At 51.9% G+C, this 24,382-nt stretch overlaps 1 protein-coding gene across 22 annotated transcripts in view; it reads left to right on the forward strand.

Annotated features, from left to right (window-relative positions):
- WDR20 (WD repeat domain 20) overlaps nt 1-23,860 on the forward strand; it is a 62,034-nt gene extending 38,174 nt beyond the window's left edge. For 7 of the 22 annotated variants that reach the window (XM_025443390.3, XM_025443396.3, XM_025443400.3 and 4 more), the window contains exons 2-4: nt 1,549-1,731; nt 13,630-14,889; nt 22,994-23,860. In XM_025443390.3, coding sequence (XP_025299175.1) covers nt 1,549-1,731; nt 13,630-14,889; nt 22,994-23,047 — 1,497 coding nt within the window. In that variant the 3' untranslated portion in view covers nt 23,048-23,860. Of the gene's footprint in view, nt 1-124; nt 177-1,134; nt 1,153-1,548; nt 1,732-12,962; nt 13,602-13,629; nt 14,890-17,408; nt 19,394-22,993 lie in introns of those variants that run through there. The other 15 variants (XM_025443392.3, XM_025443394.3, XM_035719563.2 and 12 more) reach the window with 15 other exon arrangements.
- The last annotated feature ends 522 nt before the right edge of the window (nt 23,861-24,382 follow it).

Genomic DNA, 24,382 nt, shown 5'->3' on the forward strand with positions numbered 1-24,382 from the left:
CCCTTCTGAACTGGCCCCATTTCGCCTTGCTGCAAAGTCAGGACTTCCCTGTGTTTTGTATCGTGCTTTATATTACACTTTTCAAGCCTCTTTCACGTATATATTCTCTTATTTCATCCTCCAGACAATCCCATGAGGTTGGTAGAACAGAGATTCTCATCTCCGTTTTAACCGAGGTGAGGCTGGGAGAGTGTCCGCATGGCATGTATCTTCATTCCTCAGCCCTGGGCTCTCAGAGATCCTGTTCCACTCGGGTCCACACTTCAAATGCTCGGGTTTGGAGTTTGCTCAAAGATGCCTGTGATTTTTGAGTTCCTCTTTTCTACTCAGTATTTGTGTTTGTTATTTGGAAAATGAAACAGAATCCTCGGCACAATGTCACAGGCCTCTTTGGGGGAAAGACATTTTCAGAACCTAACTCAGGGTTTGGTCAGCAGATAACGAGAGCCGTGGCCCCAGTGGTTGTGTCAGAGGATGGGCTCAGCAGCCTGGTTGTCTGCACCTGTGACTTCCCACTAAGACTGGAGGGTGGTGTCCTTAATTTCCACGTGAATCCAGCACATTAGATTGCACAGAACATTTCTCATGAAGAAAAAAGTCCTGCTTTAGGGATTTAGGGGGAGGCAGATTGAAAAATCACTTTTGGCCCAAGTCAGAAATATTTGCTTCTGACTTTGGGGTGTGTGTTCTCCCCATCCCTTTTATGGTCAAACAGACCTGGGTTCCACATCCAGTTGCTTATTTACTTAGGTAGGTATGGTGGCCGAGTTATTTAACCTCCCTAAGCTTGTTTTCTCATCTGCAAAATGGGGGAACGTTCTCTACTTTGAGGGATCATTGTAAGGTTTAAAGATGATGCGTGTCACGCACTTTGGAGTGTGGCCTCAGTAAGTGAAGGTACCTGAAAGCTAATGCAGAAGAGGGACCGGGACCCACTAAGAAGGCACCTGCTTATAATTGGCTGCAGCAGTGGTTCTCAAATCTGGAGTGAGCATCGGAATCACCTGGAAGGCTTGCTAGGCCCACCCCTGTAGTTTCAGATTCATTTGATGTGGGGTGGGGCTTGAGAGTTTGCATTTCTGAGTTTCCAGGTGATGCTGCTGCTGCCACCAATGGTCTCGGGACCACACTTTGAGAACCCCTGGGCTACAGGTAACTCACCAGTGAGCATTTAGATGCCGTAGATACATTTGCAAGCTGAGTTTTTATGTGGTTAGAGGTACTCTGTTAGAAATTGCTTGGAATGAATGCATTTTGCAAATACTGAATTAGTTATCTCAAGTTTTCCTCCTGAAGTCCAGGAGCTTATGTTAAAGATATTTGAAGAATAAGTCATGGAGGTAACAGTTATATTATGAATAGTTTGACAATATCAAATTGGCTTATGTATGTGAAAGTGCTTTTACAAAATGCTGAAAACTGAAACAAAAATTTAAATACCTTTGTTTTTAAGATTGAACATCGTAATGGAGTATAAAATAGTGTAACTATTAGATTTCTCATCTCAATGTGCTGTTTACCGTATGTATTTTTCTCTTTCTCCTCCAGGCTGCTGACTTGAGTAAACCAATAGATAAAAGGATATACAAAGGAACACAGCCTACTTGTCATGACTTCAACCACCTAACAGCCACAGCAGAAAGTGTCTCTCTCCTAGTGGGCTTTTCCGCAGGCCAAGTCCAGCTTATAGATCCAATCAAAAAAGAAACTAGCAAACTATTTAATGAGGAAGTAAGTAGCACCCTGTCTTAGCTGTTAAGAATCCCTTTAAGAATTTATACGTTCTTACCAAGGGCAGTGGGCCTTATTTTACACGCCGAGCTAAAGCCCATTTTTCATTCTTTCACTGTCCTACCTAGTATTACCCGTTTAAATGTGGTGATTAACTTGTTGACATATCTATTCTTCCTTGGGGGAACTGTTTTGTGCAATTTTTATGGAGCGTGCTCAGCTGCCTTTAGCAGGTGCTTTAAAACTCTTTTATAATGGAGACAGGGACAAAACTGTCACTTGATATTTATAGCTTAAATAAGAAAATACAGAATTCTGGACCTTGTTCACATCACCAGAAAATTTCATGCAGATTGAAGAACTTGATAATATTTCCTTAGGCCACTTAAATTGTAGCTCAGTCTTTTGTGTCTCCATTTGACAGGTGTTTGGCTAAAGAGTAGCTTTCTTTCTCTTAGAGATATTTGCTGTAACATCACCTTTGACATATTTGAAATGCTGGCATTTAAAGATGGATCACAGGACGTAGCTTTTGCTAGTCTTATAGCATGTGTTTGATTTCTAGCGTCTCCAGTTTTGTTCTGGAAGGAGCCTGAGCTATGTGAGCTGTGTGTTCAGGAACAGGTCAGAACTGTTAGATGTGGCACGTAACAGTTGCCACATAGATGGTGTATGGTAAAGCTGTTGGGGGTGCTTTTCGGCCGCAGAATTGCCATTTGTAGATTCAGTGTTCTCACTTCTCTGTTTCAGTGTGACTTTCTCAGCAAATGGAAAAGTTGTAAGGGGCTTGCCAGTCTAGAAGCCCAGGGCCCCAGGGTTGACTTGTGACCTCGACCCTGATGTGACAAGAGTCAGGTTACATAGGACCCCTCTCTTAGGAAGGACACATGGTTTTTTGCTGTTTCCTGGTTTTGATGTTATAAGCTTGAAATAGAAGTGCATTATAGGTTCTGGTTTATAAGAAATAATTTGGTGGGGGGGCAATAATATTCAAGTTGACAGATTGCAGTTAAAATGTGGATTCTTTTGCAGTGTCCTGGCCCACACTGTCCACACACAGCTGGTCCCCATCCACAATGCTTCTGTTTGGCATTGCCAATGGATTTGGTGAGATCTCTTGAACCAGGCCATCTCCTTTTCTAGTTTCAACTGGGTTGACAGGAAACAGAACTTGCCATGTGGATTGACAAAACTCTAGAAGAGAAGTATTTATCCCATTTTCTGTTAAAAATAAGTCTGAAGCAGAAAACTTTTATTTACCTAAATGTTTTATTAATAACATCTGAGGAAGTGATTTCCTGGTAGCTGAATGATTTTTTTCTCCCCTCCTGGTGGTGGTTGTGGGGGAGCAACCACTCTTTGCATTGTCACCAGAAACTGAATTTGGAGTCATTGTGGGATTTTGTTTGTATTCAGGTAGGGGGCATGTTGTTGAGGAGGAAGGGCTATTGGCAAATGAGATCAGGAGGCTCCTCCCGCTGAGGATGGCACAGAATGCCACTTTGAGAACAAGAGGGGCTTGTGTGTCATCATGGGGGAGGCAGGAGTCTTGGGGCTCTGAGAGTGCTCAGATGCATCAGCCAGATCTGTCTCTTGCTCTGGACAGCAGTAGGGATTGCAGGCTAGGAAGCAGCTCCTCACTTGGTGATTCAAGCATGAGCGGTTTCATACTTGTCTTATATTTTATTTGAAAAATGTCTGTTCACCATACTAGGGCTGTGTATGGTTAAATTCCAGCTTGGCACTTATAGCATGAGGCTTTCACAGTAAGGAAATTCTTTGGCTGTGTGGATACGATTTTCATCAGATTTTGGTCAGGATGTGTAAGAGCAAGGGTCATTAGAGGTTTGTTTCTCCAAGAGTGCCAGGAATGGTGGTGAAAGCCATCATCACGCCATGCTTTGCATTGGTATGAGAGTTAGCGGTTTCAGAGTGTTTAATATTTGTCCTCTTCATGGTTGGGTGAGTAGCTGTTAGCATCTCACAGATGAGGAAATAGTCAAAGAGAAGGTAAGTGAATTGTCCAGGCAGGTAGTACGTTGACTACAGAGGTGGAACTGAAATTACTTTCACAGACTGTAAGCCCCACCACATGTGGTCGCCAGATGGCTGGGCCTCTGTGTTCCTAGGAGCTCACAGTTTAGTAAGGCAGATGGATAGGGTACTGGGGCATGTTATCAGGGTGTCAGGAGCAAAGTGCCAGAGGATATGTGTTAACTGTATTCTTCAGTGTGTATCAAATACCATAAAGCAGAAGTTAAGTTTGATGGAGGAAGTCTGAGATTTCCAGAAGGTGACACTTAATCTGGGTCTTGAAAGATGCACAGGAATTGGGGAAGGGTGAGAGAGGCTCTCAGAGCTGAAGCAAACTGCTTGGTATGCAGAGGAGTGTTGGGTGGCCAGGCATGATCATGGCAGCAGGTAGGCCTCAGAGAGGTGGGAGGCGGAGCCAGCGGGTGCGCCGTCGGAACCAGACTGTAAATGCCCTGACATGCTGAGAGGCTTGGATCTGACGCTGGAGGCTGTAAAGGTAGTTTTGGGCTTCTGATCAAGAGAGTGACCGTGTCAAGTGTGTCCTTTAGAGTGCTTGTCAGTGCTTGTGGAGGGTGGGTCAGAATGGAGAGAGAGTAGCAGGGTGACAAGTGAGGAGGCTGGTGCCTGTTTGTGTGAGGGCTGAGGGCTTGAACGAGAGCAGCGACCATGTCTCATCCAGGCAACAGACCTTGGTTACCTTCTGTGTGCCTACTCGAGCCTGCCCTGTAGATACCTGCTGAGAGAGGGGTAGATATGTAAACAGTAGCACCCCTCACACACGCTTGGGGCAAATGGTGACATGTGCCAGTTGAGGAGGCAGAGGCCGGGGCGGGGGCGGGGGGGCGGGCAGGGAGAGGCACAGGGGTGGTGGAGGACATTTCATGAAGTAGTTGCTGTGCTCTAGCTGGAACCTCCCCTGAGGAGGCGGCCAGCCATGGAACAGCTTGAGATGGAGAGTTTCCCAGAAGGGAGAGCAGGTAAAGGCCTTGAGTAGGAAAGAAGCTGAGACCAGGAGAATGGAGAGGGGGCCATGGACCCGGGGAGGGTGGTGTACCAGGAGGCTGTGAGACCGGAGTGTGGTGCCACTTAGGGTGGCGCCCAGCTGTTGCCTCTTGGCTGAGGCGTGCGATTCCCACAGAAGGAAGCAGGAGCACAAGGTCAGGCTGGTGTTTTTGAAAATTCCCTGGCTACTGCTCGGAGATTGAATTGGAGAGAGGCATGAACACTGGTAGGTTTCTGGCTGTCCCTTCCACACTGGGGAAGACTGAAGAAGGAGTAGGTTTGGGGAGTGGAGGGAAAGATCAGAGTTCAATTCTGTACTTGACAAGCTTCAAAGGCTGGTAGATGTTAGATACATGGACCTGGAGCCCAAAACCAGGGATGAAAATGCAGGAATTCGGCATGTAAATAGTCATCACCTCCCTGAGATCAGACGAAAGATCTGCGGAGAAAGTGTAGTGAGAGCAAAGAAGACTACCAGGCTCTTACTGTCCCCCCAACACTCTGGCCTGCTCGTCATGTGGCCTCCACAGGGCACTTTATTCCCTGCAACTTAGGGACTCAGCCTAGTGGCTCAGAACACTTGAGCCTGGATGCCTCCCTGCTCCCACCCCCACCCCACCTGGAAAGAGCGGTGAGGACGGACATTGTTGAGCAAAGGTCTGAGAGCATGAACCCTTGGCTGTTCTGCAGTTTGCAGAAAGAGGGGAAGCCCACGGAGCACCTTCCATTCAGGGGTGGAAAGAAGGGCTCCTTGGAAGGGGAGATACCAGCAGTTTTGAAGGAGAAGCCAGTAGGTGTCCAGGACAGCCCAGGCAGAGAGTGCCCGTGTGTAAAGCTTGGGGGAGGGGGGGCTAACTGCTTATCTCATTGGTCCCGAGTGCTCACCTGAGTGCTTCTCTCTGCTGCCCGTCATACACATGTACACGTGCACACACACCCCAGTACCGATTTCCACTTTTGCTTCCCTTGTACGGGTTCTTGGCCCATGAAAATATGGCAGATGCTTGTGTGGCTTGATGGATGGATGGAATTAGAGTCCAGAAATCCACGACATTAAAGATAGATAGAAATATCTGGGAATTGAGTATATCTTAAAAGGTGACTTTTTTCCCCCTCCAGTAACTAAAAAATTTAAAAAAAAATTTTTTTTAATGCTTTATAGATGTATAAAGATGGGAAAACATCACCCCGGTGCTCACTGTTGGCGTTATTGTCTTTGTAGTTTTTACTTTTTTAATGAGGTGAGACTGGTATGTTCACATGTTCCATCAGAGGTCCTGTGACCTCTTCCTCCTGGTCTGGCCAGCAGAGTGAGAGAGATGAGCCCTGCTCCCTTCATGCCCCACTGCCCAGGTGTCCTTGTCATGCTGCGGAGCCTGGCTGTCTGTCGTACTTGTTCAGTCCAGAAGGAAGGAAGTGCCTGGTCCTTTCCAGCCTCCCTGGGGGTGACGCCCACAGGTCCCCTGAGTGTCTGCTTTCTCTAGTGGATCCAGGGTATGTCTGCAGCATTCTATATGTACTGTGTCCAGGGGCCTCTGCTGGGTGTATGTGGGCACATCCCATGAGCTCCCAGCCCAAGGAGCACACTTTCACTTTGCAATTGCAAGCTCCCTGGGAAGGAGACCACCCCCCCCACCCCCCCCCACCCCCGTCCCCGGCCGGTCAGTTGCCTTGTGTGAAGGACCTCGTGTGAGGAGCTCACTGTTTACCACCAGGGGTTCTGGAGTACTGGGGAGGGGAAATTATAAAGGGACAGTTTCTAGATGATGAACTCAGACTTATTATTTGTAGAAATTCTCATTATTTCTGGGTTGTATCCATAGAATAGTAACTTCAAAGACTTTCAAGTATGTTTTGATTGTTGGGTAAGATGTAAAATCTAAGATGTACTTGTTGTTGTGGCTGCTTTCATTACTGACAGGTAAGGAGACCCTCTGCTCTTGACTCTTTTCCCTCTGGCGGGTTGCAAGCCTGGGGCCATCACACTGGATGGGTCCTCATCTGATGTCTTGAAGGGCCCCAGGCTGCATCTTTCCTCTCCTTCCTGGTGCTGAGAGCCCTCGGGCGGAAGAGCCAGACCCAGCTGTGTCATCCTCTGTCCAGTTCTGGGATAAAAGAGTGGTTATTGGCATTTTGTTAGTTTTTTGTTGTTGCTTTTTTAATCAAAGGAAGGAAAGGAGCATGTAATGCTGGACTCCTTAAAGTTTTAGCATCGTAAAATGGCATTTGATCTTCTTTTACGTGGCTTTGAAATACTCTTTCCTCACACTGAAGGGAAGCAGCTCTCTTTAAATGCGTTTATATAAGCAAAGACCTTGGTCACCAGTTTTGCCTGTGGCTACATTATGGCTCCCCCCACCCTCGCCCCCTAGCTGTGGTTTTGAATTGTTTGCTTTAGTATTTTTGTTGCAAAATAATACCTGCATTACAAAATGCATACCCACTGCTCCCCAGATAATTTTTTGCTGCTTGTCATGTTGGTAGTAGTAGATTCTACAAAAAATAAAAAGACAAGGGGCGCCTGGGTGGCTCAGTCATTTGAGCATCCGACTTGGTTTTGGCTCAGGTCACGATCTCATGGTTTTAAGTTCAAGCCCCGGGTTGAGCTCTGTGCTCAGCAGAGAATCTACTTGAGGTTCTCTCTCCCTGTCACTCCTTCCCCCAAAATAAAAAGTAAACAAGACAACTAAGTGCTTTAGAAAGTTTCGTCTTAGCAGTGACACTTTAACATGATTATAGATTTATTTTTATTCTTCCTTCCTTTTAACTAGTTTATTTTTTTTCAAAGATTGATGATAGAGAGAGACACAGAGAGAGCGAGAGGCAGAGACACAGGCAGAGGGAGAAGCAGGCTCCATGCCGGAGCCCGACGTGGGACTCGATCCCGGGACTCCAGATCACGCCCTGGGCCAAAGGCAGGCGCTAAACCGTTGAGCCACCCAGGGATTCCCCTAACTAGTTTATTATAGTTAGAAAAATCTTATCTCAATGCCATTAGTGATGGTAGTTTTAATGTTAGATTTTTACCAGATCTGTATCAGCAAAGGGACAGTTTCTTTGGAATTCAAGTGGGGATTGTGTGGGGCTGCTGGTGTACATTAGTGAGAGGCCCAGTGGGTGTGGGAGCCCATTTCCATGACATGCAGAGATGGCAGACCGGATCTCAAGTTTGTGTTTGGTTTTTACAAAAGTGATTATAGAAATTGGCTCAGAGCATTTTGGAATTTGACTCTTTAATGGAAGCCCAGTGGCTGAGCCAGGTGACCTTACAGAGAGTATTTTAGCTACTGAACCTCCTCAGCTACCTCCCTGCCCTTTCCCCCTCCCAGAGCACTGGCCCGGCTCCATCCCCCTTTTGGTGCTCCCCTCCACCAGTGAGGTGTCCCCTCAGCTTTCTTCTCCTGCCCTCCCCCCTCAGATTTGCTCCTCAGCTCTCCTAAGGAAGCCTCCCTGCTCCTGTTTTGCCTGCCTGGGCCCTGCTGGGGTCACTGACCCCTGGAGACCCTCACATCCTGGTGTGTAGGCTGAGGCAACCTAGGAGAAGGGGAGGGCAGCTTGATGCCTCTGAGCTCCTGGCCTGTAGAGGCCACTCAGCATTAGCTCCTTCCTCAGCATTAGCTCCTTCACTCAGCATTAGCTCCTTCCTTCCGTCGGGGTTTTCCTTGGATTTTCCTTCGGCCTGGCTGATTTTTGTCCTGCTCCCTGTGAGTGGAGGGTCACAGTGTCCTTTTCTTCCATGCTGTCCCTTCCTTGGGGGTCTTAGGAGGTCACAGATCTGGCTCTCACTGTTCTCAGCTGGTTCCCCATCTCCTGGATGAGGACACTTGGATTTCTCCCCAGCATAATCCCACCCCCAGACTTCTCTGTGTGTGGCAGTCCTTCAGTCTCCAGGCCCAGAAGAATTCACATGCCCTTCCCCACCCCCACCTCCTACTCCCCACCTCATCGTTGTGAACAGCCCATCTTGCCATGGTCAAGTTTGAGACCTTTCTGTCCACACACGATTGTCACAGCCTCTTAACTGGTGGCTGCCCCACCTGCCCCACCTCCATCCATTCTGTACCTTCTGCCGGAGGGATTTTCTCTTCATTCTGTCACTCCCCCGCACCTCCCAGGAGCCTGAACTCCCTGACTGCGCAGCCACACCACCAGTAGAAATACAGCATGAGCCACACATGCAATCTTAAATTTTCTAACAGCACATTAAATAAGCAAAAAATGGGTGAAATTAAGATTGTTTTCTCGGGATCCCTGGGTGGCGCAGCGGTTTGGCGCCTGCCTTTGGCCCAGGGCGCGATCCTGGAGACCCGGGATCGAATCCCACGTCGGGCTCCCGGTGCATGGAGCCTGCTTCTCCTTCTGCCTATGTCTCTGCCTCTCTCTCTCTCTCTCTCTCTGTGTGTGACTATCATAAATAAATAAAAATTAAAAAAAAAAAAAGATTGTTTTCTCTATATAACCAAAATATTGTTTCAACATATACGTAGTATGAAATTATGAATGAGATCGCTTCCATACTTTTTCACATCTTCAGACTCCAGTGTATATTTTACACAGAAAGCACATCTTACTTCAGGCACATTTCAAGTACTCAGGGCTGTGCGATTGGATGGCCCAGGGCTTCAGGGTCACGGCCCAAAGTCCCCTTAGCCTGAGACTTTGCTGTCCTGAACCCCAGCTCACAATTCCAGGCCTAATTCCCTGCCTCCTCTTAGGCGCTCCATCCAGAACAGGTGCTGTGCACATCCCCCACATCCCCTGTCTGCCCAGACTGCTCTGTCCTGAGCTGCTCTCCAGCACAGCCCTTCCCACCCCTGCCTCTCTCAGCCACTCCCACCCCAGCCCTGCTCAGGAGCTCCTCAGAGGGGCCAGGGATCTGCTGAGGTAGTTTTATCACTGTGCTCATCCAGCTCAGGGCGCCATTAATGGTACTGGGTATTCAAGCCTAATGGGGTCATCCCGTTATTTAACGAGGAGCACTGAGATTCTTTACTTTTTTACTAGACATTTTCAGCAACAGAAATATACCTTTATGGTGTAGAAACTGGGCTTTGTTCTTTATATTTATTGAATAAAATGTTCCAGGTATTTGTTTCTTAATTAGAAAGACAAGAGTGAAATGCTTTCTTTTCTCTTCCTTTTTTGTTAAACCCAAACCAAATAATAACCAGAGTCGTTTAAATTCCGTGAATCTCTCCTAGCTGCCCTGGAGTTGTGCCTCCTGCCCTGGCTCAGGGTCTGAGGTAGGCCTGTGTCCTGTTGCTGAGAACCGATGTGAGTGGCCCTGGCCTCGGTCTGTGTTTGTCGAGGCGTAGGACGGGGCAGTGCCCCTGGCCCAGTCTTCCCTCTGCTCTGGCTCCCTTCTTTCAGTGTGATGGCCATTGCTGGGTTTGCTCCCACCTCAGCACCTCGCTGCTGTGGTTCCCTCTGTGCTCGCCACATGCTCTCGGCCTACCTCTGTGTGCTTTCAGCCTTAGCCCGCCCTCGCCGCTGGAGGAGTCTTGCTAGGCCCTCCTGCCTGAGATGGAAGGTGCTCCAGCCTCCTCTCCATCAGCACTGGGTCTCCTCCCTCTGGTTTGTTTTTCTCCGCAGCTCTCGTCACCCTCAGATCTTGCAGGTTTTACTGTCCTCTCCTCCCACTTGGACATGAATGCCTGTCTGTTTTAATCAGAGCTATTTCAGCACCTGGCATGAATGCATTGATAAAGAATGAAGGAATGATGAGCAAGCGTGCGGGTGAGTGAGTGGGGCTGCCGGCAGGTTTCTTGGCTCTCCGAACCTCTGTTTCCTGGTGGTAATGCAGTGATCATATTGACCTTCCTATGGGGAAGCGGGTGCTCTTACATTGCTGATGAGAATATAGCGTTCTGTCCTCTGTGGGAGGTTATTTGGCAATGTCTATAAAAATTATAGACCTATATATGTTTCGACCCAGCTATGTTATTGGGAATTCATCCTGTGGGTGTTCTCATACACACGAAAACTGCCATGTGTGCCAGGTCATTCGTTGCCATGTAAATGTCCATCAGTGGGGACTTTGAATACTCTGCACTTTAGAAATGAATGGGGAGGCTGTCTTGGTACCAGCACAGACACCTGAGTGGAGCAGGAGGGCGCCCAGTGCCTCGTGTGCTCTCTGGTGTGAAGAAAGGAGGGTGGGTGGATTTGGATCCGCATCTGCCTTGTGCATGGATGGAGACACTGTGGAGAGAGAAACAGGAAGCTGAATGCCAGTGACCTGGGGACAGGTGACCTGCAACAGAGGAGAGGGATGTGAATGCACTCTCTACTGCACACTTTTATGTGAATTATTAATAGATTGCCCTATTCAGACAAAACAAAAGCTGGCCTTATAGGGTCCTACTGAGGTTAAGAAACATGTGTGCAGAGTGCTTTACCCAGTGCCTGGCACACGGAGTAGAGCCTCCGATGGGAAGTGAGCACTGCCTTCCCAGTATGTGTGCCTCATGCCCCAGACCTGGGGGAGACCTGGGTACCACCACTCGAGGCAGATGCTTTCCCCACATCAGAGAGCACGACCTGTCAGGAAAGGCCCCTTCCATGTCAGAGCCGGGTCCAGGGGCCTGTGCTTGTTTGGGTTTGCAGTCGCCTACACAGCTGGACCCGGTGCCCAGATGCCACAGTGTGACTGCTGTGTGCTTGGTTGCCGGGCTGGGGGCCCAGGAGGGGAGGCTTGTGCTTGTCCATAAGTTACTTCCATGTATCTACTTACGGTCGTCTCGAGGCACCTTTTAATAGGGAATGAAGTCTCTAAGTGTGTTTTGTGGTCCCAGTAACATTTATGGTAACAGCAGTGCTGTAATTCTTTGTCTTCATGCCTCACAGCTGCAGAGCAATACTACATTTACTTGACAGTATTACAATTTTGAGTTCTAATGGAATTATTTTTGTCGTGTCTCTAAGCCAAAAAATAAATTTTTCTCCTAAGCATAGTGCTGAAAGTTATGTTTGTCCTTAAAAATTTCCACAGGGTAGAGTGGCAGTAGTGTTTTGTTGGTAAGACCGCCATCTGTGTGGTTGTGGTGACATGTAAAGGTGCAGGAGCCAAGAGCCACAGTGCTGGGGGAAGGATGGCAGCCTGGCGGCCAGTCCAAGTTAGCGCTGGAGCCACCTGACAAGGCTGCCCCGCATGGGGGTGAGCCATGGTGGCCTGAGGCCTGCAGGGGCAGCAAGGTCTGAGGGATGGGGGTGGGCCCCCCCAAGATGAAACCTCCAACCTGGCCTTGCAAGTTACCTCTGTAACCTCTTAGGAAGAAGCAGTGAAGGCCTCATGCCAGAGTGGTCGCTGGGCTTTCAGGTTGTTGGCATTGGTGTAGGTCAGATGCCTTTTAGAGGTAGGAAGGGAAGGAGGCAGGGGATGAAAACGGTTGTGTTCCCAAGGCCAGCTCGTGTGTCTCTCTTCAGAGGGCCAGTGGTGCTGCCCTGTGGCTCCCACACTGCGGGGGGCAAGAAGCAGTGTCGCCTGCTGAGTGCCCACCCCTCCCCTGCACCCTGGGCCCTGCGTGCTGTGTGGGGCTGGCCTCCTTTCTCTTCCCCAGCCCCGGGGCCTAGTATTCTGCAACAGCCTGCACAGTTCATTCATCGCTTCTCTGAAAAAAAACCCAAGTGACTTCATGTTCTTTTCATGTGGTTTTCTGTAAAGTTGTAGCACACGCAGCATATGTGTGCAAAGCCTACCGTGGGGCAGGGAGGATCACATCCGTGCCCCAGGGCCCTCTGAGGCTCGGGCCAGGAATCCCAACCAGTTAGGGGAAGTGGGAGTGTTTAACGCACCCGGAGCCTGCCGGGCTCCTGAGGCACCTGGCTCCCGGGGAGATGGCCGTGGAGAACGTTTGGTAGGAGGAGTTTGTAAAATCTTGGGAGTCTTGGGAACTTCTGGATAGTTTCTGGTGATGTGATTTGGAAGATGGAGAGGGGCACCCATGTGGAAGCTGCTGTGCCAGCAAGCCCCACGGCAAGGTCCGCAAGCAGGGAAGCACACTTCTGCCTTTGGGTGGTTTTTACTTTGGCCTTTTGTTCTTTGGGTTTTAAAGGCAGCACTCCTGATCTTTGCGAGTTAAAGGAACAGCTGGTCAGTGGACCAGAAATTAGCAGTGAGTGGAGCGGCAGTGATTAGGCACATACTCCTGAATTAATCATCTGTTTATTTCTTTAAACACCACCTTGTTCCAAAGAAGATTTGGAGAAATTGCTTATAAAGATGCACACAGGACAGCAAATCTGAGTGAGGAAGTTTCAGTGAAGCCAGAGCTGAGGTAGAGCCCAGCGAGTGTGCGTTGAAGTCCTGTGTGCTGCTGCCAGTGGCTGCACGTTGCCTCCCCCCGACCCTGGAGCAGCCCAAGCAGAGGGGCAGGTGTAGTCGGCACATGACTTACATGACGATAAAATGCAGAGAAACTGGGAGGCATAGCTCTCCCGGCTGTGAGGACTGCGAGATTTCCCCCGGGGGTCTTCGTAGAGAGGATGCTGTGTGTGGGTGCGGTGAATCACAGATTCAGATGCTCCTAGCGTAAGAAGTGAAAGTGGCCCGAGGGCTGGCCCTCTCACCAGTGTGTCCCAGCGCCTGGTACAGTGTCTGGCACGTGGTAGGCTCTCAACAGTGTTGGTTGAATGACTGACTCCCTCAGCGAAAGCCAGTGACCTAACACCCAAGTGCAATTCTAGAAATAATTCTACAAGGGGCCCAAATGCTCTTCGCTGGTTTGGCTGACCACGGGATAGAGTGTGCAGTGCCCGGATGGACTCTTCCCTTCTCACCGAGAAGCAGACAAGTTTCTTGCTGGAAAAGTAGACCTTTAAAGCTTCTCCATTGTGATAACTTGTTCTCCTTTGTCTTCACAGAGACTAATAGACAAGTCACGCGTAACCTGTGTCAAATGGGTTCCCGGTTCGGAAAGCCTTTTCCTAGTAGCCCATGCGAGTGGGAACATGTACTTGTATAATGTGGAGCACACTTGTGGCACCACAGCCCCCCACTACCAGCTTCTGAAGCAGGGTGAGAGCTTTGCCGTACACACTTGCAAGAGCAAATCCACGAGGAACCCTCTCCTTAAGTGGACGGTGGGCGAGGGGGCCCTCAACGAGTTTGCTTTCTCCCCAGATGGCAAGTTCTTGGCATGCGTGAGCCAGGATGGGTTTCTGCGCGTGTTCAACTTTGACTCGGTGGAGTTGCACGGTACGATGAAGAGCTACTTCGGAGGCTTGTTGTGTGTGTGCTGGAGCCCGGATGGCAAGTACATCGTGACGGGCGGCGAGGACGACCTGGTGACGGTCTGGTCTTTTGTGGACTGCCGAGTGATAGCTCGAGGCCACGGGCACAAATCCTGGGTCAGCGTCGTGGCATTCGACCCCTATACCACGAGCGTGGAAGAGAGCGACCCAATGGAGTTTAGTGGCAGCGACGAGGACTTCCAGGACCTTCTTCATTTTGGCCGAGACCGGGCGAACAGCACGCAGTCCCGGCTATCCAAACGGAACTCTGCTGAGAGCCGCCCCGTCAGCGTTACATACCGGTTTGGCTCCGTGGGCCAGGACACACAGCTCTGCCTCTGGGACCTCACGGAAGACATCCTTTTCCCTCACCAGCCCCTTTCAAGAGCAAGGACACACACCAATGTCATGAATGCCACGAGCCCGCCCGCCGGTAGCACCGGGAACAGCGTCACGACACCGGGCAACTCCGCACCCCCGCCCCTGCCCCGCTCCAACAGCCTGCCACACTCCACCGTCTCCAGCGCCGGCAGCAAGAGCAGCGTCGCTGACGGGGCCGTCGCTTCTGGGGTCAGCAAATTTGCGACGCTCTCCCTGCACGACCGGAAGGACAGGCACCACGAGAAGGACCACAAGCGAAACCACAGCATGGGACACATTTCCAGCAAGAGCAGTGACAAACTGAACCTGGTTACTAAAACCAAAACGGACCCAGCAAAGACTCTGGGGACGCCCCTGTGTCCTCGGATGGAAGACGTCCCCTTGTTAGAGCCGCTCATCTGTAAAAAGATAGCACACGAAAGACTGACTGTGTTAATTTTTCTTGAAGACTGTATAGTCACTGCTTGTCAGGAGGGATTTATTTGCACATGGGGAAGGCCTGGTAAAGTGGTAAGTTTTAACCCTTAATGCTGCACCAGATCTAGAACTTGAATAGGTAGTGATTTTTTTTCTTGTGGGAGGGGCGGGGTGTACAATGAATGTGAATGGCACTTCTTACTCTTAATGTAAATCTAAATGCATCAGAGCCATAATTTTGGATACTGCATGCCATGTAATTCTGAATCATTTGATAATTCAACTTAGAACGTTTAAAAAAATATAATCAAACTAATTGCCAGCCAAGTCAGTCACCCTCCTGGGAGTATATAGAGTCCCAAGGTTAGCGCTCCTGTATTAGACTATTTCGACTTTAGGAAAATCATGACAGTGTGGGAAAACAATGACTTTAAAATGCTAAAATTAAAATTTCTGCTTTAACTGGAATATTTTTGCTTAACTACTCAATTAGGATGTTGTACACCTGATCAGAGCGTGTTCAGTGCAGACGGCCATTAACTGTCATTTATAGTCCGGTTTTTATCTTAGTCATAAAATGTTTAGGAATCTATGAAATTTAACTTTAGGAACAAAGCATTCAGCAGGGTTGATTGATATTATTTTTACATTGTTCTGGCAATCCACAGAAAGAGAAGAGCCTTAATTTTTAAAACCCATTTTAGTCATTTTATGACAATTAAAATTGTTTAATAAACATCTTTTTTCAAAGAAGCAGTTTGTAGCACTTTGATTGAGATTCTGTGCACTGAATAAACACCCACATTCCTCGGAGCCTGGACAGCTCCCGGAGCCGCGGCCGAACCGCCAGCAGCGCTTGTCAGAAGTGCCTCTTGCCACATAAGCCAAGACCTTTTGTGTTGGATGCGCTTCGCTTATGTTTTTTTTTTCCAACAAGGGAAAGGAGGTTTTGGTTTCTTTGGTGGTTTTCTGTGGGGTTTTTTGTTGTTGCTGTTGTTGTTGTTGCTGTTCTTGTTGCTGTTGTTTTTGGTCAGGAAGGCCCAGGACAGAGGCCTTGTTTTGTAAAGACTGACAGGCTCCCCGAGGGTCAACATGCTTCCCGAGGTTGCCCTGGTTTGGGTTTTGTTTTCCTGCCCAGACTTCTCATCCCGGGGTGGCTGCCGTGATCCCGCTCGGGCTCCGTCCTTGGTGGCTTCCACCCGGCGTGTCTCACTGCTGGCCTCTCAGCCGCCTGCGTGAGCTCCCGTAACGGGTAGCTGCTTCCGTGGGGCCTGCACAGTTCTGATGCCTGTGGTCCTTATCGGCTGTGTGAGGAATTTCAAATTCCAGTTTCACGTCGGGGGGAGATGGTTCTTTGAGCTACGTGTTTCCTGTCAAGATGATGGTTACCTTGTTAACTTATTTTGGTCATCTCAGTTTGTTTACTGTTTTGCACGCCTTTATAATTAAACGTAGAGATGCTGATTGTTTACACTTGTTTGAGTAGTGGATGCAGTTCAGCCAAGTGGGCTCCTGGAGACATTCGCTTCTCTGCAGTGTTCAGCTGTGGTGACGGAGCAGTAGCTCTGTGCGCTCTAATGCAGCCCTCCCGGAAGGCCAGCCCCCACTTCCCTGGGCCTGCTCATGCCACCCCTCCACCCCACCCAGTTCCCACCCAATCCGTCCGCCCTGCCCATCCTGCTCCTGAAATGGGAGGGGTTTCTGTTGGATGGCAGTGTTCCAGCACAGGAGAAGTGAGGAGGCCTTCCCGGGGCATCCCACCCCCACCCCGCCCCCCGTTTATGCATGATGTCCACAGGTATATGTGTTAATGTCCTGTTTGCTCTTAAGATACGGTCCTTTGTTCCTAAATGTTAAGTGACCTAAGGTAGCAAAGACAGCGTCCTTGTGGACTGTTTCAACTTTGGAGGCTAAATTGAGATGTCAGACGGAGAGAATCAGAGCCAACACTCCAGGTGCAATTTTATGTACCCACATGATTCTAGAAATTTCATTTCAAATGCTTCTGAGGCATTGAGTATGCAGTTTCAAAATTCAGGACTTTGTATTTGGCCCAGGCAATGAATGGCTGATCCCAGGTAAGTAGCCTTTATGGGGACGCTTATTGTGACCTTTCGGTTCTGAGTGCCTTGCTCACTGGCTGCCGCTGCCTGCGCTGCTGGCAGGAATGTGTGATGTGCGCGCTTTCTATGGACCAGGCGCTTCCTGATCCCACACACCCCTTGGCACGCTCAGCTGCGCAGGCTGCGATGAAGGAGAGGGGTGGCTCGGGGGCACCGGGGGTGACTGGTATACCTAGGAGGAGTCTGTTGGGTTGGGTGTGGGAGAGGCAAGAGATGATTGTTCCCGTAAAATCAGGCTCTGAAACGTGCTAACAGAAGCCCGGGGTGTCTCTCTCCTGTCCCCCACCTCCACTCCGTTTTAAAAACTGTGGTCACGTCACAGTTTGGGATTTGGGGCTTGGTCACAATCTTGTTCTTCCAGTTTCTGCTGGCGAGTGTATCCTTGAAGTCTGTCCCTATCCCCTCTCTGGGCCCCCGTTGCTGGGTGTCAGGTGCTGGGGAGGGGCTGCATGGCCGGCCCTTCTGACACCCACCCCCTTTCTTCGACAGCCTGCAGAGCACTTTTCCTGCAGTCAGGAGGACAGAATGTGAGGTGTTCTCCGAGACCAGGACTAAAGCTGCCCAAAGCTGCCCGCAGCTTGAGAAGAGGGCGCTGGAGGGGCGGGCCTCGCTTCTGTCAGTGGCTCCTGCAGCCCTGGGATGCGGGGAGGGGGCCCACGGGGGACCCGGTCTCAGGTGCGGAAGGCCCAGGGCCACAAGGACACATCTGGGGAGCGCTTTTGCAGTTTGCTCACCAAGCTTTGAGCTTCCTCATTTGATACTGTTCAGTGTTCTCGCTTAAACATTATCCTGAGCAAGAATATCTTTTCTGACCTCACCTCTGGAGTGAAATCGCTATGGGCAAAAGGCGGACCACCCTTGGCCGGCACAGCCTGTCTGCCGGGCGCTGAAGAAAAGCGCAGAGTGGCCCTCGAAGCCTGCTCCCCCCAGCCTGCGTGCAGGGACCGGAGCCCTCTGAGGGTCCATCCCGTCTGCCCTGCCCTGCCCTGCTGTGGCTTTGGGGGGCGGGCTTCTAAGCCCGCTGGCAACTCCAGCCCTCGTCTTAGATTCTCCTCTTCCTCGGGGGCAGGAGGTTAATATCCCAGAGAAGGAACCTTGCCTTTGGAAAACTCTGCCACCTTTTAAAAGCAAACGTGTAAGGGGGAGCAGGCCAATTTTTTAACTTTGGGTTCTAAATTCACTTAAATAGTGATAAAGAGTCTTAATTTTGTCTTTTGTGCTGATCGAACCTTCTAGCATTTTTGACGTGTCCTGTGAGCCATTGCCTTGGGACTGAGGACAAACACCTAGGATAGGACAGGGCAGGAGTGGGAAACACGTAAGCAGTCACCGTGATTACTGCCCAGCCATTCGGAAGCCACGAGCAACAAAACGCCACGTGACTTGACCTGCCTTTATGGGCATGCACATGCGGCCCAGGGGGACTCAGGCTTCGCTGTTGGGCTTAACACCCGAGTCCTAGCTGGCAAGTTCCCTCACTCCTTCCACGTCCTGTGGTGCAGCTTGCATTATTAAGACATTGTCAAGTGTTGAGTTTGAGCAGAGATTGGTGAAGCTGCTTTATCAGATGCCTTCACCTGCGTCCAGGGTTCACACCTCCGGCCTTGGCAGGGAGGCTTTTGGGTTTTTTGTTGGGGAAGCTCAAAGTGTGAGGGGAAAAGCCACAGGGACAGGGAGGGCTGGAGAAGGAATCCTTTGGGAAACCCAGATGCTGCGTTTGTGTATCTGACTGTCCGAGGAAGACTTAGAAGCAGAGTCCAAATGGCTTTCCCGGGAGAGCTGCACGGAGCTCGGCGTCCCTTCTGCACCCACGGCTCGGCCGAGGCCAACCAGTCCGTGGCCTCTGACTGACTTTCCTGTTGTGCTGGTGTGTCCGCTGTCGGGGTTTCCTTCTGCAGCGGGGAGCCTCTGCGCATGTGTTGTGGGCCTGACACCTAACCTGGCGGTGTCAGCCATGCTGGGGACTGTCATCTGTCCCAGTCATCATTGGCCCCAGGGATGGCCCGTGAGCGTAGACGGCAGCCTGGAGAGTGGAGGCCAGGACAGTGCGTGTCTCGCATTGAAAAGCATTTGTGTTCAGAGCCCAAGTTCAAAGCCGTGTGAAAATGCCCGCCCCCCAGCGTTGACCGATGCATTGCTGCACCTGTTACATGAACTTCGTGTTGTGCTCACACTGCTGCCTCTCAAAGTGTAAAAGGAAGAATTTCCTGCATTTTTTAATTTCTGTATATCTAAGTTTATTAAAGACTGCTATGTTAGGTGACGTTGTATAAAATTGTATGATTATTTATCTTTAATGAAAACCAAAAGTAAAATCTGCATTTCCTTTTTTTACATTTTCATCTAATTTCTTGATGAATAAATTTGATAGTCTTCCTACCATGAAATGTTAAGTTCTTAACTGTTAAAATAATTAGTGAAGCTTTCGTATCAGTATTGTTAATTTATCGTTTTAAGAAAATCACGTTTCTGTTTCACTGTCTTGGTTTTTGGCTGCTCTCGTCACTCTCCCAGCTCGAGACTCCCGCACACGCGGGTCCGAGGTGCCGGGGGGCGGGGCGTGGGGGGGGGCAGCCCTGTGTTCGCGGACAGGAAACGAACAGGAGCGAAGGAGAAGGAGAAATGTACTAAAGGAAATGTTCGCCGTGTCGGAGGTACTGGCGTGGCGAGCGGCCCGGCTCCGGCCTGTCCCGGCTGCCCGACTGCCCGCGGCCTCCGGGGCGTGGAGGCGGGAGGAGCGCTCTCCCGGGGCGGCCTAGGATGCCAGGCCCTGAGGCCCCGCTGCGGAGGGGGTGGTGGGGAAGGCGCCCGGACGTCCTGGCCCCCCAACACCTCAAGGCCAGGACCCCAGCCCAGATGTGCAAGTTCCCCAGAGGCCGAGAGAGGTGAATGTAGGACTGCGCCCTGGGTCAGGGCCTAGGCTCCCTTGGGGCCTGGACCCAGTGCCTCCCTGACCCTGCTGACCCCCTGCTGGCCCCCTGTTGACCCCCTGCTGAGCCCCTGCTGAGCCCCCTGCTGAGCCCCCCGCTGACCCCCCGCTGAGCCCCCGGACTCCAGGGCCGCCAGGTGCACTTGGCGTCTGATGCTGAGCTGCCCCGAGCAGGGAGCGCTGCGCTGGTGGCGCCCTCACGGCGGCCGCCTCCGACCTGGGAGCAGGACGTGTTTCTCCCCAGCATGGAGTAGATTTCAGGTTTAAAAGGACTCGCGCGGCATTTTGATCTTTTAAAAATAGTTTGTGCCTTGAAAAAATGCTCTAGGTCCCTCCTTCTGTGGGGGGCTGCCTGTTGAAGGAAACCGTCGATTCTGGACCCGTGAGTTTCCTGCAAGGGACAGAGCCTGTCGGGCACTTGATCCCCCCCCTCCTCTAGTGTTGGGGCCTCCAAACCAGCCTGTCACTTTGGGGGGGCGCCAGCCTGGGAGGGACCCTCTAGACGCGACTCCAGCCGAGCGCCTTGGTCTCCCGGCACCCGCCCCAGAGCCTCTCGTGCCGAGAAAGCCTCGCTCCCCGATGTCTGCAAAGAGCATCGTCTTCCCCAGGTGACTCTTCTCTTTAGAGACCAGGCTGAGTGGCCTCTCTGGGGGAGTGTGTCACCTTCGGCGTGACCCGTCGTGGGGCATCAGGTCTGCCGCCCAGCTGGGGGCGGGGGGCAGGCAGGGGCCCCTTCTTCCCCTCCTCCGGCTCGCGTGCCCTGGGGTCCCTGCCACGCGGGGCAGCCACCTGGGCCGAGGGCCTGGGGAAAGGCATCCCCGGCGGGACGGCGAAAGGGACCTCACTTCACAGATACCTGCCGCTTGGCCTCTGCGTGACTAAGAGCCGGAGTAGCTCCTCACTTCATTTTCAGAGAAATCTCTCGCAGGAATAGGACGGCAAGTCCGGTGAGCGCAGGCGGCTCGCTCCGTAGTAGATTCAGGACCTGTCCCCGCGCCGGTAACGGCAGCCACGGGCGGGTTCCCGAGGACAGCTGCGCTCGGGGAGGCGGCGGGGTCCGCGGGCCGGGCCGGGGCCTGCTCTTCGCTCAGGGCCCCCCCCCCCCCCGCCCCCAGGAGTGACCACGGGGCCGCCGCGCAGCTTCCTGGCGGGAGCGTGATGGGGCCCGCGTGTGGCCCATCTTTCCCTTTGTCCCCAGGGAACCTGTAGACCGAAGCGCAGCTGGTAGAAATCAGGGGACCTGGACGTCTCTGTCTGAAGGGCAGTGTCCCCCGACGCCTCGAGCAGGCGCCGCCTACCTGCGGGGCTCGGGCCGAGGGCGGGACCCTCACCTGCGCCCTGGGGGCCCTTTGGCAGCCGGGGGTTTGGGGGTTTCCGGGAGGCGGTGGCAGGCAGGCTGGGTGGGGGCGGTTGCTGGCCTCGGGGACCCTGGCGATCCCTTGGGACCCTGGGCGTCATGCGACAGGACGACAGCAGGGAGGTGGTTCTCGCGGGGCGGAGGCTTCGGGCCGGCGGCTTTGTAGGGGAGAGCGGGCTCCCGCGGCCCCGAGGCTGGGCGGCACTGCGGGGCGGCCCCCGGGGAGGGCGCGGGGCGGGGTCGCTGCAAGCCCGCGGGTGCCACCGCGTTCCAAGTGGGGACACAACACATGCCACTGAGAGGCCTTACCTGTCGAGGTGATAATATGGGATATACGGGGTTAAATATATTGGAATCTCATTTCTCTTCAGCGTTCCACGTGCTACTAGAATTTTAAACGTCACGTAAGGGCTGCCTTGTCCCGTGGGCAAGGGTGACAACTGCGGGCGCCCGGTCCCCGCTGGCCCACCGCTCCCGTTAGGGGCACAGGCCCGCTCTCGCGGGGAGGAAGGGACCCCTCGTCCTGTAGGCGCCGCCCTGGTCCCCGACAGCCCATGGCTCCGGGGAACCGCCTCCTGTGATCCGAACCCCCTGGAAGCTTGGGGACTGGGAGGCAGAGCATCCTCGGGAAGGGGCTCGGGCCGTGCCGCCCCCACCCCGCCCCCGGGAAGTCAGCGTCCCAGGGCAGGGCTCCCGGAGGTCCGAGCGGGTCGGCGTCTCTCCCGCGCTCCCGGCCCCCGATCGCGTCCCGCTGAGCACACGGCCTTGTAAGAAACGGGGTAGAAACGGGGTAGAGCTGCGCAGAGTGGCGGCGGGACAGGGAGTTTCCTGCCCCCGGGCGTGGGCAGAGCTGAAGGCCGGTGTCACGGGCCACCCCTCAGTGTGCGTCCACGGTCCGCTCGTCCTGTGTCACCAGCTAACCTAACCCGCTGCAGCAGGTTTTAGGACAGCTTAAGTCTGTGTTCACAGAACTGAAAACTTGTGGGTTCAGTGTCACTCCACGGTGACCTTAAAATGCTTAATAAACGCCAAATGGTGATGTAATTACGTGCGTGCATCCCAGTGAGTGCGAAGAAGTGTAGACACTGCCATGTGCGGGGCTGGCTGCCAGGTGCCCCAGCTCGGGCCTGCACTGCCCCAGGCGCCCCGCCTCTCCGTGGAGGCCACCCTGGTGACCCGCACGCCACCTCCTGCACCCTGTCCCCAAATCGAACACAGCCCAGGGCCTAGATCCTTCAGTATCTACCTGCTGAGCCCTGGACACTGGTCAGGGGGCACCACGTCACACCCCAGCCAGAGAAAGTGAGCCCCCCCCCGCCCCGCCAGCAGGAGGAAGACACCTTTAGACAGTGCTAAGCCCCATCTGTGTGGCCGACCAGCTGTGGGGCGAGGCGTGAGGTCCGAGGGCAGCGCTGTGAGCTGCTCCAGGCCACGGCCTCTCCTGGGGGCCTCACCGGGTCCTGAGCCGGGGCCTCTGGGGAAGGTGGTGAACGGCCACCGGCTCGCTGCCCCCGCCTCTGGGCCCACAGTGTCCCGAGGAGCCCAGGCCCGAGAGGTACCTGCTGCTCCCCAGGCGGGGCCAGGCCCAGTGGATCCTGAGCAGTGAGGCAGGTGACACAATGACGTGGATAAGAATTAAGTAGATGAAAAATGGAGGATTTGTTCAAACACTGGCTACCAGCTGGACAGAAATGACTTTGCTCATGTGAACCCGCTGGCAAAGGATGAGTGTGGCTTTCTTGGCTGCCCACCGTTTTGCTGGATTAATGTAAACTGCTTTGTTTGCAGGGTTTATTGTCATCCCAAAACCAGGCCAGCTCTCCAGGTGGAACTGTAGTATAGCGACCCACCACTGCTCGAGAACCCTCGGCCCGACGTGGTCCTGCGGGAGCGGCGGACGGACCGGGAGCTGCACTTCAGCCCCGAGCACGGACACTCGCGGAGGCAGCGGTCACTGGAGTCACGTGGGAGGCCCCCGTGGGGCCCGCTCGCAAGGGCGCCCTCTGCCTTTCACCCAAAGAAGCTGTTCCCATTTTTAAATCATTCTTTTGGGGCTGCAGTAAAAAATAAGAAATGCGATTTTGGTTTTCTTGCTTTTTACTCAAAAGTTCAGTGTAATTAAAACCATATATATATATACATATATATATATATATATAAAATATATACATATATACATAGTGTAAAATTATTTCCTGGACAAGAAATCCCCTTTAAGTTCAACTGTTATAAATAGTACTTCACTGTTTTTGCACTGATGTTTTCTACACGTAGGTGGTCAGAGAAAATCTGGAATGTACTTGTGAAGGAAGTTGTGGCTTTCTGACTTAAATCTGTCATTCCAGAAGATGGATGCTGCAATCATAGATTTTTACAAATTGTTTGCACTTAAAATATAGTTTCGTGCTATTAGGGACTTACTTTAAGTATGGGTCTCATGGACTAGCGACCCTCTGGGGTGTGAAGATGTTCTTTTTTAATCTTAACATTTATTTTAATACCATTGTTTCCAATGCAGTCAGCTCTGTATTATATGTATAAATGATGTGACTCTGCTACTGGGGGACGTGGTTACTTCACCAGTAATTTCCATCATTTATGAGTGATATTTCTAATTCACGAAAGAATATTAATATTAAAACTATCTTGATTATACCATTTGTTTATCTTCCATTAAGTTGGCTCAATTTTTAATGTAACTTTTTGTTCAATTAAAGTTTGGGATAAAATGATTCATCCTTTTTCCCCACCCTCTTCCTGGAAGCCTAGGACAGGCTGCTCGAGAGTGGCTCTTCTGGAGGGTTCTGTGGCTCTTTGGGCCCTTCCGCCTCACTGCCTGTGGCCACCGTGGGCGGCTGTGCCTGTGCAGACAGGCCAGCGAACCGAAGGAGAGACCGGCTCTAAGTCCCTGAGCGCATCCGTTGTCGCCGAGAGCCCGTGACCACACGTGCCTCTGATGCGGATGGAATGCCGTGTTGGCTGCAGGACTGCCCGGCCCATGGGAGCATCTAGGATCAGTGTCTTCTGGGACTGGTGTTTGCTTGAGACCAGCCCGGGGACAAGTCCAATCGGAGGTCACACCCACAGCCACCCACTCGCAGACTCCACGACGGCGGGAACCCGATGCCGCATGGCTCCAAGCAGAATACCCTCAGCTTTACAGAGTGGTACACAATT

This window comes from Canis lupus, chromosome 8 (genome assembly GCF_003254725.2).
Source record: "Canis lupus dingo isolate Sandy chromosome 8, ASM325472v2, whole genome shotgun sequence".
In the NCBI taxonomy this organism is placed as follows: Eukaryota; Metazoa; Chordata; class Mammalia; order Carnivora; family Canidae; genus Canis; species Canis lupus.